At 43.9% G+C, this 16802-nt stretch overlaps 1 protein-coding gene across 1 annotated transcript in view; it reads left to right on the forward strand.

The window, feature by feature from the left end:
- LOC126106723 (insulin-like peptide receptor) overlaps positions 1–16802 on the forward strand; it is a 197825-nt gene that overhangs the window by 108916 nt on the left and 72107 nt on the right. The window contains exon 7 of the mRNA XM_049913103.1: positions 12379–12612. Coding sequence (XP_049769060.1) covers positions 12379–12612 — 234 coding nt within the window. The remainder of the gene's footprint in view (positions 1–12378; positions 12613–16802) is intronic.

Below are 16802 nucleotides of genomic sequence, written 5' to 3' on the forward strand. Positions count from 1 at the left end.
ATGTGACCAGAGATGATACACAGAGGGTGCCAATTAGGGCTGTAGTGCAGGTGATCATACACTTCCCACCGAAAACGCTGCAGGGGCATTTTGTATCCGCTGAAGATTGAAACCGAGAATTGTTACGAAGTAGGGAACGTATGACAGTTCTGTAATGTGGGCTGCACATAACATCAGGCCAAATCTCTCACCAGGACCTCATACTTGACGGGAGACACTATTTTCTACGCATCTTTATTTGCATACCATGCGCTCTGAACTGAAAAGAGCGAAGTGAGGCAACCGACAGGCATACTAGAGACACTGTCGAACACATCTGTGCAAATCTTTATTAGATTTTCGCAGTAGTTCCCATTTCATGACCGATCAGAACCTACTTTCCGAATATCCCTCGTATACAGGGTTATTCGTGAGAAATGTCACATAATTTGTGAGGTAATGTCCGATTTTAGATCCTTATGAACTGCAGCAGATTGAAGACTACACACATCCATGAGTGAATACGACGACAAGTGTGAATTATTACTTACCAAAACACTGTGTAGGGACTCTGGTGTAGAGAATAATGGTGGGGCAGATGACTGATCGATCCTAAAAGAGGTGTGGTCGTTCTTCAAGAGATGGAAGCACTGTTATGTCGCACTGAGGCGTTTCTAAGAGACATTCTCCACTGATTCCAAACCAATAATATAAGTCTAGACCAGATGTGGCTTAAATTCAAAGAAATAGCAATTGAGAGATTCATACCAAATAAATTAACAAACGATGGAGCTGAAACTCCTTCATACACAAAACGGGTTAGAACACTGTTGCAGAAACAACGAAACAAACATGCCAAATTTAAACAGACGCAAAATCCCCAAGATCGGCAATCTTTTACAGAAGCTCGAAATTTAGGGCGGACTTCGATGCGAGATGCCTATAACAGTTTCCACAACGAAACTTTGTCTCGAAACCTGGCAGAAAATCCAAAGAGATTCTGGTCGTATGTGAAGTATGTTAGCGGCAAGAAACAATTAATGCCTTCTCTGCGCGATAGCAATGGAGATAGTATCGAAGACAGTGCTGCCAAAGCAGAGTTACTAAACAAAGCATTCCGAAACGCCTTCGCAAAAGAAGACGAAGTAAATATTCCAGAATTCGAATCGAGAACAGCTGCCAACAAGAGTAACGTAGAATTAAATATCCTCGGAGTAGTGAAGTAACTTAAGTCACTTAATAAAAGCAAGTCTTCAGGTCCAGACCGTATACCCAATTAGGTTCATTTCGGAGTAAGCTGATGCACTAGCTCCATACTTAACAATCATATACAACGGTTCGCTCGACGAAAGACCCGTACCCAAAGACTGGAAAGTTGCACAGGTCACACCAATATTCAAGAAAGGTAGTAGGAGTAATCCACTAAATTAGAGGCCCATATCGTTAGCGTCGATATGCAGCAGGATTTTAGAACATGTGTTCGAACATTATGCATTACCTCGAAGAAAACTGGCTATTGACACGCAGTCAACATGGGTTTAGAAAACATCGTTCCTGTAAAACGCAACTAGCTCTTTATTCACATGAAGTGTTGAGTGCTATTGACAAAGGATTTCAAATCGATTCCGTATTTCTGGATTTCCGGAAGGCTTTTGACACTGTACCACACAAGCTGCTCGTAGTGAAATTGCGTGCTTATAGAATATCGTCTCAGTTATGTGACTGGATTTGTAATTTCCTGTCAGAGAGGCCACAGTTCGTAGTAACTGACGGAAAGTCGTCGAGTAAAAAGGAAGTGATTTCTGGCGTTCCCCAAGGTAGTGTTATAGGCCCTTTGCTGTTCCTTATCTATATAATCGATTTGGGAGACAATCTGAGCAGCCGTCTTCGGTTGTTTGCAGATGACGTTGTCGTTTATAGACTAATAAAGTCATCAGAAGATCAAAACAAACTGCAAAACGATTTAGAAAAGATATCTGAATTGTGCGAAAAGTGGCAGTTGACCTTAAATAACGAAAAGTGTGAGGTCATCCACATGAGTGCTAAAAGGAACTCGTTGAACTTCGGTTACACGATAAATCAGTCAAATTTAAATGCCATAAATTCAACTAAATACCTATATATTACAATTACGAACAACTTAAATTGGAAGGAACACATAGAAAATGTTATGGCGAAAGCTAAGCAAAGACTGCGTTTTATTCGCAGGACACTTAGAAAATGTAACACATCTACTAAGGAGACTGCCTACACTACGCTTGTCCGTCCTCTTTTAGAATACTGCTGCGCGGTATGCGACTCTTACCAGTTAGTATTGATGGAATACATCGAGAAAGGTCAAAGAAAGGCAGCACGTTTCGTATTATCGTGAAATGTGGGAGAGAGTGTCACAGAAATGATACAGGATTTGGGCTGGAAATCATTAAAAGAAAGGCGTTTTTCGTTGCGACGGAATCTTCTCACGATATTCGAATCACCAACTTTCTCCTCCGAATGCGAAAATATTTTGTTGACACCGACCTACATAGGGAGGAACGATGACCACGATAAAATAAGGGAAATCAGAGCTCGTACGGAAAGATATAGGTGTTCATTCTTTCCGCTCGCTATACGGGATTGGAATAATAGAGAATTGTGAAGGTAGTTCGATGAACCCTCTGCCAGGCACTTAAATGTGATTTGCAGAGTATCCATGTAGATGTAGGTGTAGCTGCAAGCGCGCCCATTGTGCAACCGTGGGTTCGATCAGTGCGCAGTTATGAGGACGTGCGCGTGTCGTGCTAGACTGCCGTTTAACTGAGCAAACCCATGGTACCTGTGCATACCAACATGCGCATATGTTCACCCGGGCAGAATGCAGACACATGTTTTGTACAGGTACTGTAATGGCAGTGCCCGTGCAACTGTTAGAAAGTACCAGGGACGTTTGCCTGGTCGACGAACCACCTGTGCCAGGGTATTTCCCAGGCTTTTTCGAACGTTGCGTAAATCTGGAACACTATCCAGTAGACATGTAACATCAGAACAGGAGGCCGTCCAGTCAGTTGAGGAAAGAGTAGACGTTCTGCAGTGGTACAACGGAGTCTCACCACCAGTAACACGGAGCGTCAATCATCGGCTCGATATTCCACAAACACGAGAGTGGCGTACGTTACATTCCGAGCGCTTGTACCCATTCCCTGAGCAGTCCGCGCAACATGTACATCCAGGTGGCTCAGTAAGCAGACAGCAGTTTCGTGAATGGTTGGCTGTACACAGAGACGCCGTGAAACACACTTCATTAGCAGGTGGTATCATGGACGTCCGCAGTTCTCATACATGGGTAAGGTGAGTAACATGCATCTGGCATATACGCATCACTCTGTGTGAATAGCACACTCATATTATTTTTATATTTATCAGAAGAAGAACAGGAAGAAGATCCTTTGGTGAGCTTTCATTCCAGTAGTTCACTATTAAAATACTACGGATTACAGGGATTCTTGCAAAACTGCAACAGAATTGGCGATTTATTTTTGTGTAAGTTGTTAATCTTTCCTCTTTTATGCATAACGGCTACATTTCTCTTGTTGACACGTTTAATTGTCCTTTCGCCAAAAAACAGTATAATTTGCACAAACCCTCTTTGCAGTAGCTATTGCGACAGACTCCTGAAACAGATTGTCTCATTAATCAAGCAGACAGGTTGGTAGTGAAGTAGCCCAGCTTGCGGCACTTTTACAGTAAGTCAGTGATTACACTCACAAATCAGTTTATTGGCACAATCAGTTTATGTTCACAAACGTAAGTTCTGTGCTCCATTAGCAGTTCAAAACAAATAAGAAACATAATTCTTGAAAATAAAGCAATGACTTATTTGACAACTTGAAGTTCTTGGAAAACAACATTAGTAAATCTCTGCGTGAGACTACCTTCTGAAAAGTTCTTCTTCTTAGACATCAGTATTAGGGAGGAAATTAAAGTCCCATCTCACGAGCCGTACTAGGAGTTCCAGCACCAGAATCCACGGCCGAAGCAGCGCGTGGTCCCGGGTGGCAAGAAAGACGTCAAGTCTAGGTGGTTTCGTGGTGCTGGCGATTTCTTATTCTGCTGGCGGAGACGGAACTGCTGCTCGTCGGGCGAGGGTAGTTACATCCGCGTGGCGGATGACTACCATATAAGCTATTGGTCTAGCGATGTGAGCTCGGATTGGCTGAGGAAAATAGCGAAGCGGATGCAGCAAAAGGTCCCTAGATGTGGCAGCCTCCACTGCCCTTGCGCGCCCTCTGATCTAGCCTGCTGCCTGCAGCTCGGGCGTAGTTCGGCTGTCTTCCGCGGGTGCGCCTGCGGAGCCGGAACGACGACCCGCAAAGCGCTGCTGTGTTGCGGGTTGGTGGCGTTGCAGGAGCCCCCGGAAACACGCCAAATATCTCGTGGAAAACCTCATTGTAGCGGTTTGCTGTAACACAAGAGAAAAAATTCCGTGTTTGTTTTCATACTAGGAATTTCTATTTCCACTGTTAGAAATTACAGTACTCGATTGAAAAAAAAAAAAACTATAACTTCACTTCTATCAAAGTAGACGTGTTATCCACTTGGCAAAATGCATGCTGCCATTTCCAAAACTTCGTTTCGATATCTCTACCAGTTTAGGAGGTATGAGGGGTGTTATGAATATTTCATTCTTGTTTTCCTGCAATCGAAAGTGAATGCGGTGCATTAAATCTGTTTACTCTAGAGACAGTCTACGAGGAGTATACGCCCCGCGACAACCGAGAAAACCCGGTAATTTTTCGGAATTCCGGGAATTTTTATTATTTTATTTTTCAATTAAATTATTCTAATTTTGACTGATAAGAACTGATACTCTAACAAAGAATATTACTGTATCCCACTGCTGCAGAATAATACTGCAGCAACAACATATAAACGAGAGAGAAAATATAAGATTTAAATCGCAAAGGAAATGCATCATTTACAACAATAAAACACCGTGCACACACAGGCGTCTGCCAACAGCAAAACGTGACGAAGGCTTAGGACGAAGACTATGCAATACTTAATAACAACAAACTGCTTCTGGTGAACATCACATCACAAGTGTTTACATTAGTTTCGTTGAAGCAGTTTCCAGAGGGCTCATGCGCATGCGCAGTTCAGTCGCATATGAGCAGTACCTCCTCCCGATTCTCGGTAGTTGAAGCCAGATGCTAACCGGAAAAATTCTTCTGGCGCGTCCAAGCTGCCAGATCCGCTCTTGCGCAGACCAGTCTGAGTTATAGTGGAGAAGGGGTAGTTGCTACGTGACCCGTGTTTACCTTAAGTGATTTTATTGTCTCCTCTTCGTTTATAGCTCCTATGTCAAATGGAAAAACGGATTTCTGTGGCCAGGAGCTATCAAATGAATTAAAATACATTCACATAATTATGGAACGCTACATTTATTATTAGTTTCAATTTTGTGATTTTATTTTATTTCCACGTTTTTGGCAGTCAATCAACAATCGCCTTTCAGAACAATGAAGTTATTTTTCTCGGTTGGCTAAAGAAATTTGGATTTTATTAATTTTTCCACTGAGACAGTCAGTTTATTTGAAACTAAACGTTTCATTCCACAATACAGTGTAATAATAGTTCCAATTGTTCGTTGAATTTCAGGTGCACGTTTTCATCTTCCAGCACGTATGGCATTATGCCATAATAAAGAACCAAACAGGAGATAGTACAGTACTGATACTCCAAGAAAATTAGCCTTCCGAAAACCACACTGAAAAATTTAATATCAGGTTGGGGCCTACTTCTTTGTAAATCTAGATATACGTATGTGCACTTTAAGCTGCATTTTCAATAATCTTCCAGATCAGTATTACATGTGAAAACTTGTCTTTTCTTGTAAATATGTATTTTAATTTAAACCATTAACCTTTCCTATTTGTGTGTTTGCGCTACTTAACAGTGATGTTATTATTGGCTGAATGCATGGCTGAGATCACGTGACACGAGCTATGATTGGCTTACAAAAGGGCATCGCGATGCACTTAAAGATTTTTCCAAGTTTTTTTTTTTTTTAGCTGAGTATCGTTTACTACAGTGCCAGGAAGTTCTATGCCAGTATATAACCTTTCAAAGGATTAACAAGTTTTGTAGTTCCATGGGAAAGTATACTGGCTTCTAAACCGGAAAAGTGTATTTTCACCTGCGAAAAAGTGTATTTTTAACTGGGAAAAATCCGGAAATTTTTTTTCCATGTCCCTGTATACACCCTGTCCTATCAAGTCTAAAGAAAAATTCAACGTGTAAGCTAAATTTCATATGCGGCAGCCTGTGGTGTAATTTACACCAAATACCATATCAAAGCGACCTCTATTTTTCATTGCAGACTTTCATATTTCGCACAGTGTCTTACTTAAATGTGAATATCACAATAAGTATGACCAATAGCTTAGCTGACATATAAAGTTACAAGTAACGTAAAAATCATTTTTTCTGAATAATTTCTGTAATATCGTTTGAGAAAGATTGCATGGTGTAACCTTACATAAGGTGTCAATCGTAGTAAAAGTAAGAAATGCTCCGAAAGTAATTTAACAGCGAAGTTTCGATTCCAAGAAAAGCGTAGTGTCATATTGAGCTGGTAGAGTAACAGCAAGTGTTAATGCGTGACGTCACGCTGAATCGAAATTTTTTTTTATATATCGAAACGTATTGTATGTACCCCGATAGTAATATTTGTGGTTTTTAATTTCATTATTTATTTGAAAAGCTATTGAAATAATTGTATATGATATGAGTAAAATCATATGACTATTATATCGTATTCACAGTGATATAATAGTGATCTGACATAGACTTGACAATGAAGAAGTATATTTTTTCTTTGATAAAGACAGAGATGTTAGCACTCTATCAAGTTACTCTGGTGCGCGATAAGTAAATTTCGTGTTTTGGTCCTAATTGATTGCGTAGAGGGCAATTCTAATTAATTATTGAGTCCTTTGAGTGGTAAAAGGAAGAGAGAGAGGAAGGCAAAAAGGAATAGGCTAACTGTCCAAATAAAGGTCACATCTTGAGCACTTTATCAGTGAGGCGTTAGGCGCGATATATGTTACAAGGGATCGCGCTACAGCATCAATGTAGACTTCGCATAAAACGAAGAATTATCACCGATAATACTAAGATCGGAAGTTGTTTTTAGAAAGCATATGATTCTGAACTGACTTTTAATTAACTATTACGAAAGACAATTTGTGAGGAAAAAGACAAATTTCTGGAATTATATTTGATTGTATGGTCGCATAGCAACGTATCAACAGTGTTGGGTCACGTGTAGCTGGAACGGAGTTATAAGTAGAAAATCCCATAGACACACAGGCGAACACTATAAAAATTGGCATTAATTATGATTGAGTTCCGAATGAATGTGATTTTTTTTAGCCAAATCGGTGGTTCATGGTGTGGGTTCCTGTAGTCATGTCCTAGTTCATGAACCACGGGCAACGTATGAGTGGCCAAGTAAGTGGTCCCGACAGTCGGGATACCAATTACTTTCGAATAAGGCTGGGCATCTCGGACATATTCTGAGTCGTGGTCACCTTTGTGCTCATACGGCAAAGACTACCAAATCCACCGGTTAGTCCCTCAGCCGTTAGGGGTAAAACCCAATGGGACTCGGGGCAAGTAAGGCTAGCAACCTGCTTCCCTGGTACTTTAAATATGATGCTGGCAACAATCAGAGCAAAATGCCTCGGACCTTTGGAGGTGACGGAGTCCCACCTCTAACTGACAAACCAGGGACTCCTAAGATACGACTTGGCAAACAAATGGTAATGAGATGGGGAGCTATTAATATCAACGGGGGCTACTCTGGGAAGAAGGTAGAGCTGGCAGAGGCTGCAAGTAAGATGGGGCTGGACGTTTTAGCTGTTAGTGACATTCGGGTAAGGGGTGAGAAAGAAGAGGAAGTGGGAGAATACAAGGTCTACCTGTCAGGAGTCAAAGGAGGAATAGTACAATGGGGTGTAGGGCTTTACATCAGGAAAGAAATGGAACCCAGCGTAGTTGCAATAAGGTATGTAAACGAACGACTGATGTGGATAGATTTGACAGTGTCTAGCAAGAAAATTAGGATTGTGTCAGTATATTCGCATTGTGAAGGGACAGATCAAGATAAGATGGATAGTTTTTATGAGGCACTCAGTGATGTAGTTGTTAAAGGACAAGGACCGTGTTCTGCTCATGGGTGATTTTAACGCCAGGATTGGAAATCGAACAGAAGGGTATGAAAAGGTTATGGGTAAATTTGGAGAGGATATGGAGGCCAACAGGAACGGGAAACAACTCTTGGATTTCTGTGCCAGTATGGGCTTAGTAATCACAAACTCCTTTTTTAAACATAAGAACATTCACCGGTATACTTGGGAAGGCAGGGGAACCAGATCTGTCATTGACTATATAATAACAGATCAGGAATTCAGGAAGGCTGTGAGGGACACACGTGTATTCAGGGGATTCTTTGATGACACTGATCATTATTTAATCTGCAGTGAAATTGGTATTGTGAGGCCGAAAGTGCAGGAGGTCAGGTCCATATGTAGGAGGATAAGAGTGGAGAAACTTCAGGATAAGGAAATCAGGCACAAGTACATAACAGCGATCTCAGAAAGGTACCAGTTAGTTGAATGTAGCCAATTACAGTCATTGGAAAAGGAATGGACAAGGTACAGGGACACAGTACTAGAAGTGGCTAAAGAATGTCTTGGAACAGTAGTGTGTAAAAGTAGGAAGAAGCAAACAGCTTGGTGGAATGATACAGTCAAGGCAGCCTGTAAAAGGAAAAAGAAGGCGTATCAAAAATGGCTACATACCAGAACCCAGGTAGACAGAGAAAGTTATGTTGAAGAAAGAAACAAAGCCAAACAGATAATTGCAGCATCCAAGAAGAAATCGTGGGAAGACTTTGGAAACAGGTTGGAGACTATGGGTCAAGCTGCTGGAAAACCATTCTGGAGTGTAATTAGCAGTCTTCGAAAGGGAGGTAAGAAGGAAATGACAAGTATTTTGGACAGGTCAGGAAAACTGCTGGTGAATCCTGTGAATGCCTTGGGAAGATGGAGGGAATATTTTGAAGAGTTGCTCAATGTAGGTGAAAATGCGATCAGTAATGTTTCAGATTTCGAGGTAGAATGGGATAGGAATGATGATGGAAATAGGATCACATTTGAGGAAGTGGAAAAAATGGTCAATAGATTGCAGTGCAATAAAGCGGCTGGGGTGGATGAAATTAAGTCGGAACTTATCAAATACAGTGGAATATCAGGTCTTAAATGGCTACACAGGATAATTGAAATGGCCTGGGAGTCGGGACAGGTTCCATCAGACTGGACAAAAGCAGTAATCACACCAATCTTTAAACATGGAAACAGAAAAGATTGTAACAACTACAGAGGTATCTCTTTAATCAGCGTTGTGGGTAAAATCTTCTCAGGTATTGTTGAAAGGAAAGTGCGAGTATTAGTTGAGGACCAATTGGATGAAAATCAGTGTGGGTTTAGGCCTCTTAGAGGTTGTCAGGACCAGATCTTTAGCTTACGGCAAATAATAGAGAAGTGTTATGAGTGGAACAGGGAATTGTATCTATGCTTTATAGATCTAGAAAAGGCATATGACCGGGTTCCTAGGAGGAAGTTATTGTCTGTTCTACAAGATTATGGAATACGAGGCAAACTTTTGCAAGCAATTAAAGGTCTTTACATGGATAGTCAGGCAGCAGTTAGAGTTGACGGTAAATTGAGTTCATGGTTCAGAGTAGTTTCAGGAGTAAGACAAGGCTGCAACCTGTCTCCACTGTTGTTCATATTATTCATGGATCATATGTTGAAAACAATAGACTGGCTGGGTGAGATTAAGATATGTGAACACAAAATAAGCAGTCTCGCATATGCGGATGACTTAGTTGTGATGGCAGATTCTATTGAAAGTTTGCAAAGTAATATTTCAGAGCTAGATCAGAAATGTAAGGACTATGGTATGAAGATTAGCATCTCCAAAACGAAAGTAATGTCATTGGGAAAGAAATATAAACGGATTGAGTGCCAAATAGGAGGAACAAAGTTAGAACAGGTGGACGGTTTCAAGTACTTAGGATGCATATTCTCACAGGATGGCAACATAGTGAAAGAACTGGAAGCGAGGTGTAGCAAAGCTAATGCAGTGAGCGCTCAGCTACGATCTACTCTCTTCTGCAAGAAGGAAGTCAGTACCAAGACTAAGTTATCTGTGCACCGTTCAATCTTTCGACCAACTTTGTTGTATGGGAGCGAAAGCTGGGTGGATTCAGGTTACCTTATCAACAAGGTTGAGGTTACGGATATGAAAGTAGCTAGGATGATTGCAGGTACTAGTAGATGGGAACAATGGCAGGAGGGTGTCCACAATGAGGAAATCAAAGAAAAACTGGGAATGAACTCTATAGATGTAGCAGTCAGGGCGAACAGGCTTAGATGGTGGGGTCATGTTACACGCATGGGAGAAGCAAGGTTACCCAAGAGACTCATGGATTCGGCAGTAGAGGGTAGGAGGAGTCGGGGCAGACCGAGGAGAAGGTACCTGGATTCGGTTAAGAATGATTTTGAAGTAATAGGTTTAACATCAGAAGAGGCTTCAATGTTAGCACTGAATAGGGGATCATGGAGGAACTGTATAAGGGGGGCTATGCTCCAGACTGAACGCTGAAAGGCATAATCAGTCTTAAATGATGATGATGATGATGATGAAATCGGCACCTCTATAAAATATAGTTACGTGTAAAGACAATTCATGTGTTGCGTGGCAATTCTGTAGACGACCAACTGTAGAAACTACAATTTCACATCGATGTTATCACTTTTGTCGAAATAGTGACACTTATTTTTTTTTCTTTTCCTGCCGTACTCGGATGAAGGATATAAATTGGAAGTTCTTAATGTTTTGTTGTATATCATGATTTCAAAAAGATAATGAGATGTTCCCCTTCCCCACTTCTTCGAACATAGGACCCTGAGGATTTGCCGAGCGTATGAAGAAGAAAGAAGAGAGAACCAAACAAACCACAACCACTACCGACGACGTCGACGAAGGAGATAAGGAGAGGAGAGGATACAATGGGCACTCTTCGACCCTGTCAGTGCAATGCATCACTAATTGGGGCAGGGAATGAATGTTTGTGCGTCTCAATATGCACAGGACCTGCACGGCCCGTGCGGAATGTGCTTGTTGCACCGTAATGTCTAGTCACTTCACAGAGGCCATATGCATCTCAACGTGCACTTAACCTTACAGTACACGTACCAGCCCACAAGAGCGATGATGGGTGGGCAAGGGCACAATCGTTCTGTGGGACAGTGTCGGACCAACCTAGCGAGTAGAGATGCTCCACTTTGCTGTTTTCCTCGCAGACAGCCACTGTACGGTTTTTTCGTCCATGTTGGCCAATTGCAAAGCGGTCCAGGTGCCAGGGAGGCAAAGTACGAGGGCTGTCCGGAAAGTAAGTTACGATCGGTCACGAAATGGAAACGACTATGAAAATCCGATAAAGCTTTGCAAAGATGTGTTGGGCAGTGTCTCTAGTATGACTCTAGGTAGAATTATGTCGCTCTTTTCATTCCTGAGCTCTTAGTGAGCGCGTAAAGATGTTATAGAAAATAGTGCCTCCCGCCAAGTACGAGGGCCTGGTGAGAATTTTCCCCTGAAGCTATGCAACCAACATTACACAACTGTCGTGCGGTTTCTTCTTCAAGATTGTGGGGGTCTGAGCACTATGGGACTTAACATCTATGGTCATCAGTCCCCTAGAACTTAGAACTACTTAAACCAAACTAACCTAAGGACAGCACACAACACCCAGCCATCACGAGGCAGAGAAAATCCCTGTCCCCGCCGGGAATCGAACCCGGGAACCCGAGCGTGGGAAGCGAGAACGCTACCGCACGACCACGAGATGCGGGCCTTCTTCTTCAAGACAATTCTCAGCCTCATTCTGCAGGGGCAATGAAGATGTTCCTGCATCGTTTCAATTGGAAATGTTTGGTTACCCACAATACAGCCCGTAATTGTCTCCCACTGAGTTTCATCTCAGCTCAAACGAACTGCTGGCTATGAAGACAACATTTTGGCACAGACAACGAGCTTTCGGCCAGCGTAGAGAATTGGCGGAAAGCACTGGCGGCTGCCTTCTATGATGGGGGTATTGGAAAGTTGGTACAACGCTACGACGAATGTCTGAGTCAGAACGGCGACTACGTAGAGTTGAAAGGTGTAGCTAACTGTTACAAATGAAACATTTCTGATTTTCACTGTGATTTTCATTTCGCGATCAGTCGTAACTTACTTTCTGGACAACCCTCGTAGCAGGTGTACAGGTGGACGGGCGACTCTGTGGCGCAGGTGTCCCCCGTGTCAAACGGCTACCTGGCGTCCTGCGGCCGGGTCTCGTTCGACGCGGAGGCCCGCCCACTCAACGAGACGGCGGCCGAGGTGCGCTGGGACAGGGGCGGCGCCACGGCGCGCCTGCCGGGCGTCATCGGCTACGTGCTGCACTACAGCGCGGCCAGCGACGACGGGGGCGCCGGGGCTGCGGCGCACCAGAACACCGACGAGTGCCACACCGACGGCTGGAAGGTGGGTGACGGCAGCGCCGCTCCGCTCCACGTGGTCCTTCCCACCGTGGGCACCAGCCAGCACCTTGGGACCACACCACGTGCGTTCACTCAGGCTTTTTGCGGATGATGCTGTGGTATATCGAGAGGTTGTAACAATGGAAAATTGTACTGAAATGTAGGAGGATCTGCAGCGAATTGACGCATCCTGCAGGGAATGGCAATTGAATCTCAATGTAGACAAGTGTAATATGCTGCGATTACATACACTCCTGGAAATTGAAATAAGAACACCGTGAATTCATTGTCCCAGGAAGGGGAAACTTTATTGACACATTCCTGGGGTCAGATACATCACATGATCACACTGACAGAACCACAGGCACATAGACACAGGCAACAGAGCATGCACAATGTCGGCACTAGTACAGTGTATATCCACCTTTCGCAGCAATGCAGGCTGCTATTCTCCCATGGAGACGATCGTAGAGATGCTGGATGTAGTCCTGTGGAACGGCTTGCCATGCCATTTCCACCTGGCGCCTCAGTTGGACCAGCGTTCGTGCTGGACGTGCAGACCGCGTGAGACGACGCTTCATCCAGTTCCAAACATGCTCAATGGGGGACAGATCCGGAGATCTTGCTGGCCAGGGTAGTTGACTTACACCTTCTAGAGCACGTTGGGTGGCACGGGATACATGCGGACGTGCATTGTCCTGTTGGAACAGCAATTTCCCTTGCCGGTCTAGGAATGGTAGAACGATGGGTTAGATGACGGTTTGGATGTACCGTGCACTATTCAGTGTCCCCTCGACGATCACCAGTGGTGTACGGCCTGTGTAGCAGATCGCTCCCCACACCATGATGCCGGGTGTTGGCCCTGTGTGCCTCAGTCGTATGCAGTCCTGATTGTGGCGCTCATCTGCACGGCGCCAAACACGCATACGACCATCATTGGCACCAAGGCAGAAGCGACTCTCATCGCTGAAGACGACACGTCTCCATTCGTCCCTCCATTCACGCCTGTCGCGACACCACTGGAGGCGGGCTGCACGATGTTGGGGCGTGAGCGGAAGACGGCCCAACGGTGTGCGGGACCGTAGCCCAGCTTCATGGAGACGGTTGCGAATGGGCCTCGCCGATACCCCAGGAGGAACAGTGTCCCTAATTTGCTGGGAAGTGGCGGTGCGGTCCCCTACGGCACTGCGTAGGATCCTACGGTCTTGGCGTGCATCCGTGCGTCGCTGCGGTCCGGTCCCAGGTCGACGGGCACGTGCACCTTCCGCCGACCACTGGCGACAACATCGATGTACTGTGGAGACCTCACGCCCCACGTGTTGAGCAATTCGGCGGTACGTCCACCCGGCCTCCCGCATGCCCACTATACGCCCTCGCTCAAAGTCCGTCAACTGCACATACGGTTCACGTCCACGCTGTCGCGGCATGCTACCAGTGTTAAAGACTGCGATGGAGCTCCGTATGCCACGGCAAACTGGCTGACACTGACGGTGGCGGTGCACAAATGCTGCGCAGCTAGCGCCATTCGACGGCCAAAACCGCGGTTCCTGGTGTGTCCGCTGTGCCGTGCGTGTGATCATTGCTTGTACAGCCCTCTCGCAGTGTCCGGAGCAAGTATGGTGGGTCTGACACACCGGTGTCAATGTGTTCTTTTTTCCATTTCCAGGAGTGTAGAAAGAAAGATCCCTTATCATTTAGCTACAATATAGCAGGTCAGCAACTGGAAGCAGTTAATTCCATAAATTATCTGGGAGTACGCATTAGGAGTGATTTAAAATGGAATGATAACATAAAATTAATCGTCGGTGAAGCAGATGCCAGACTAAGATTCATTCGAAGAACCGCCAGCCGGTGTGGCAGTGCGGTTCTAGGCGCTTCAGTCTGGAAACGCGTGACCGCTACGGTCGCAGGTTCGAATCCTGCCTCGGGCGTGGATGTGTGTGATGTCCTTAGGTTAGTTAGGTTTAAGTAGTTCTAAGTTCTAGGGGACTGACGACCTTAGAAGTTAAGTCCCATAGCGCTCAGAGCCATTTGAACCAAAGTGCTTGGTGTCCCGAGAGACACCATATCAAAGATTTATCCCAGATACAGAGAAAGTGGAAAAACATATAAATCTACATTCATACTCCGCAAACCACCGTGAAGTACATGGTAGGGAGTAAGTCCTATTGTACCAATTATGAGGGTGTCTTCCCGTCCCATTCACATACGCAGCACGAGAATACGTCTGTGCATGTAGTAACTATTCTAATGACATCCTCATGATCCTTATATGAGCGATACACAGGTGGTTGTAGTATGTTCCTAAAGCCTTCAATTAAAGCCGATTCTTGAAACCTTGTTGACAGACTTTCTCGGTATAGTTTACGTATATCTTTAAGAGTCTTCTAGTTCAGTTGCTGTGACACTCTGCCATGGATCAAACAAACCAATGACCATTCGTGTTGCCCTCCTCTGTGTATGTCCAATATTCCTTGTTAGTGCTTTTTGGTACGGGTGCCACACACTAGAGAAATATTGTAGAACTTTTCACACAAGTGATTTGTAAGCAATCTCTTTTGCAGACTGATTCCATTTCCCCAGTATTCTACCAGTAAACTGAATTCTACCACCTACTTTACCCATGACTGAGCCTATGTGGTCATTCCATTTCACATGCCTACAAAGTGTTACACCCATGTATTTGCATGAGTTGGCTGATCCCAACTGTGACTCACCGATACGCTATAGTCGTGGGATACTATGTTTTCTTCGTTTTGTGAAGTTCACAATTTTATTTTTCAGAACATTTAAAGCAAGTTCCCAATATTTGCACCAGTTTCAAAGCTTATAAACATCTGTCTGAATATTTATGTAGCTTGTTTCAGACAGAGAGAACTGCATCATCCGAAAAAGTTTGAGGTTGTTATTAATATTCTGCACAAGGTCATTATACACTGAAGAGCCAAAGAAACTAGATTTTTATACTTTCTTATTGCAGAAATTGCTAATTCAAATCTTAGCATCAAACGCAGAAACAATTTGGACTTTTGAAATATGAATTTTCGAGATGTTTTGCTGTTAGCTTCTTTAATTGGCCCAGCAACTCAATGTAACGCACGTTAAGTACACTCAATTTGCAGGGAAACAATCTTAAGTTCCCATCATGAAAATTTAAGGGTAAAAGTTATGGTAGAATTTACCATTTTAAAAATATGTCATTACTGTAGATGCGCAGGATGATCAGGCGTTAGTGCAAGCCGTTTCGCGGTCGGCGAGGACGGCTGCAGGGACAGGAGCTCCGCAGGAAGTTTAGTATGCTTTGTCGCGTCAATTATTTTTGACAAACGTAACACAAACACTTAAAAAGAGTAGTATATTATGAAGGTGAATCAAGCAAGTAGAAGCTGGAACTGCCTCCCTTCGCTCTTCATGCATTTTGCCACCTAATTAGGAGATTGCCTATTACACTCTACAGTTTCCTCCGAGAAATTGCAGCAATTTATTAATGGAAATGCCCTGTGGCTAGGGCCTCCCGTCTGGCAGATCGTTCGACTGGCGCAAGTATTTCGAGTTGGCACCACTGCGGCAACTTGCGTGTCGATGGGGATGAAATGATGATGATAAGGACAACACAACACCCAGTCCCTGAGCGAAGAAAGTCTCCGACCCAGCCGGGAATCAAACCCGGGCCATAAGGTATGACATTCTGTCGCACTGACCACTCAGCTAGCAGGGGTGAACATTTTCTTAATGAATGTTAGTTTTAAGTTCACCTAAAGAGTGTGAATTCTATTTGTACGCCTTCTGTCTTAATGCCCCCTCCCTCCAAAGATAAAAGTCGCACAGGGTTAAACTGGGGGAACAGTGTGTCATAGTACGGCGTTTATGCCACATCGCTACACACTTTCATTGTATTTTGTTACTGTGTTTTAATATACAGTATAGGAAGATAAGTAACGGTAAACTAGCGAGTAAGTAGAACGACAAAGCAGACTCATCGAACGATGCGTCAGGTGGTAACATAGCGTGAGAACGGCCGGGTGAGCAAGAGCAGTAAAGTACTGGAGCAGAGAGGGACTCTGGGCCCCGAGAAGAGAAACTTCTTTTGTTTATATTCACTGTTTAAATGTTGATACACAGCTCCAGCCGCACTGGTGACATTACTTGCACTGAGAACTTGTTAATGATAATGTCAGTGTTACTCAGTTCATC

This window comes from Schistocerca cancellata, chromosome 10 (genome assembly GCF_023864275.1).
Source record: "Schistocerca cancellata isolate TAMUIC-IGC-003103 chromosome 10, iqSchCanc2.1, whole genome shotgun sequence".
NCBI lineage: Eukaryota > Metazoa > Arthropoda > Insecta > Orthoptera > Acrididae > Schistocerca > Schistocerca cancellata.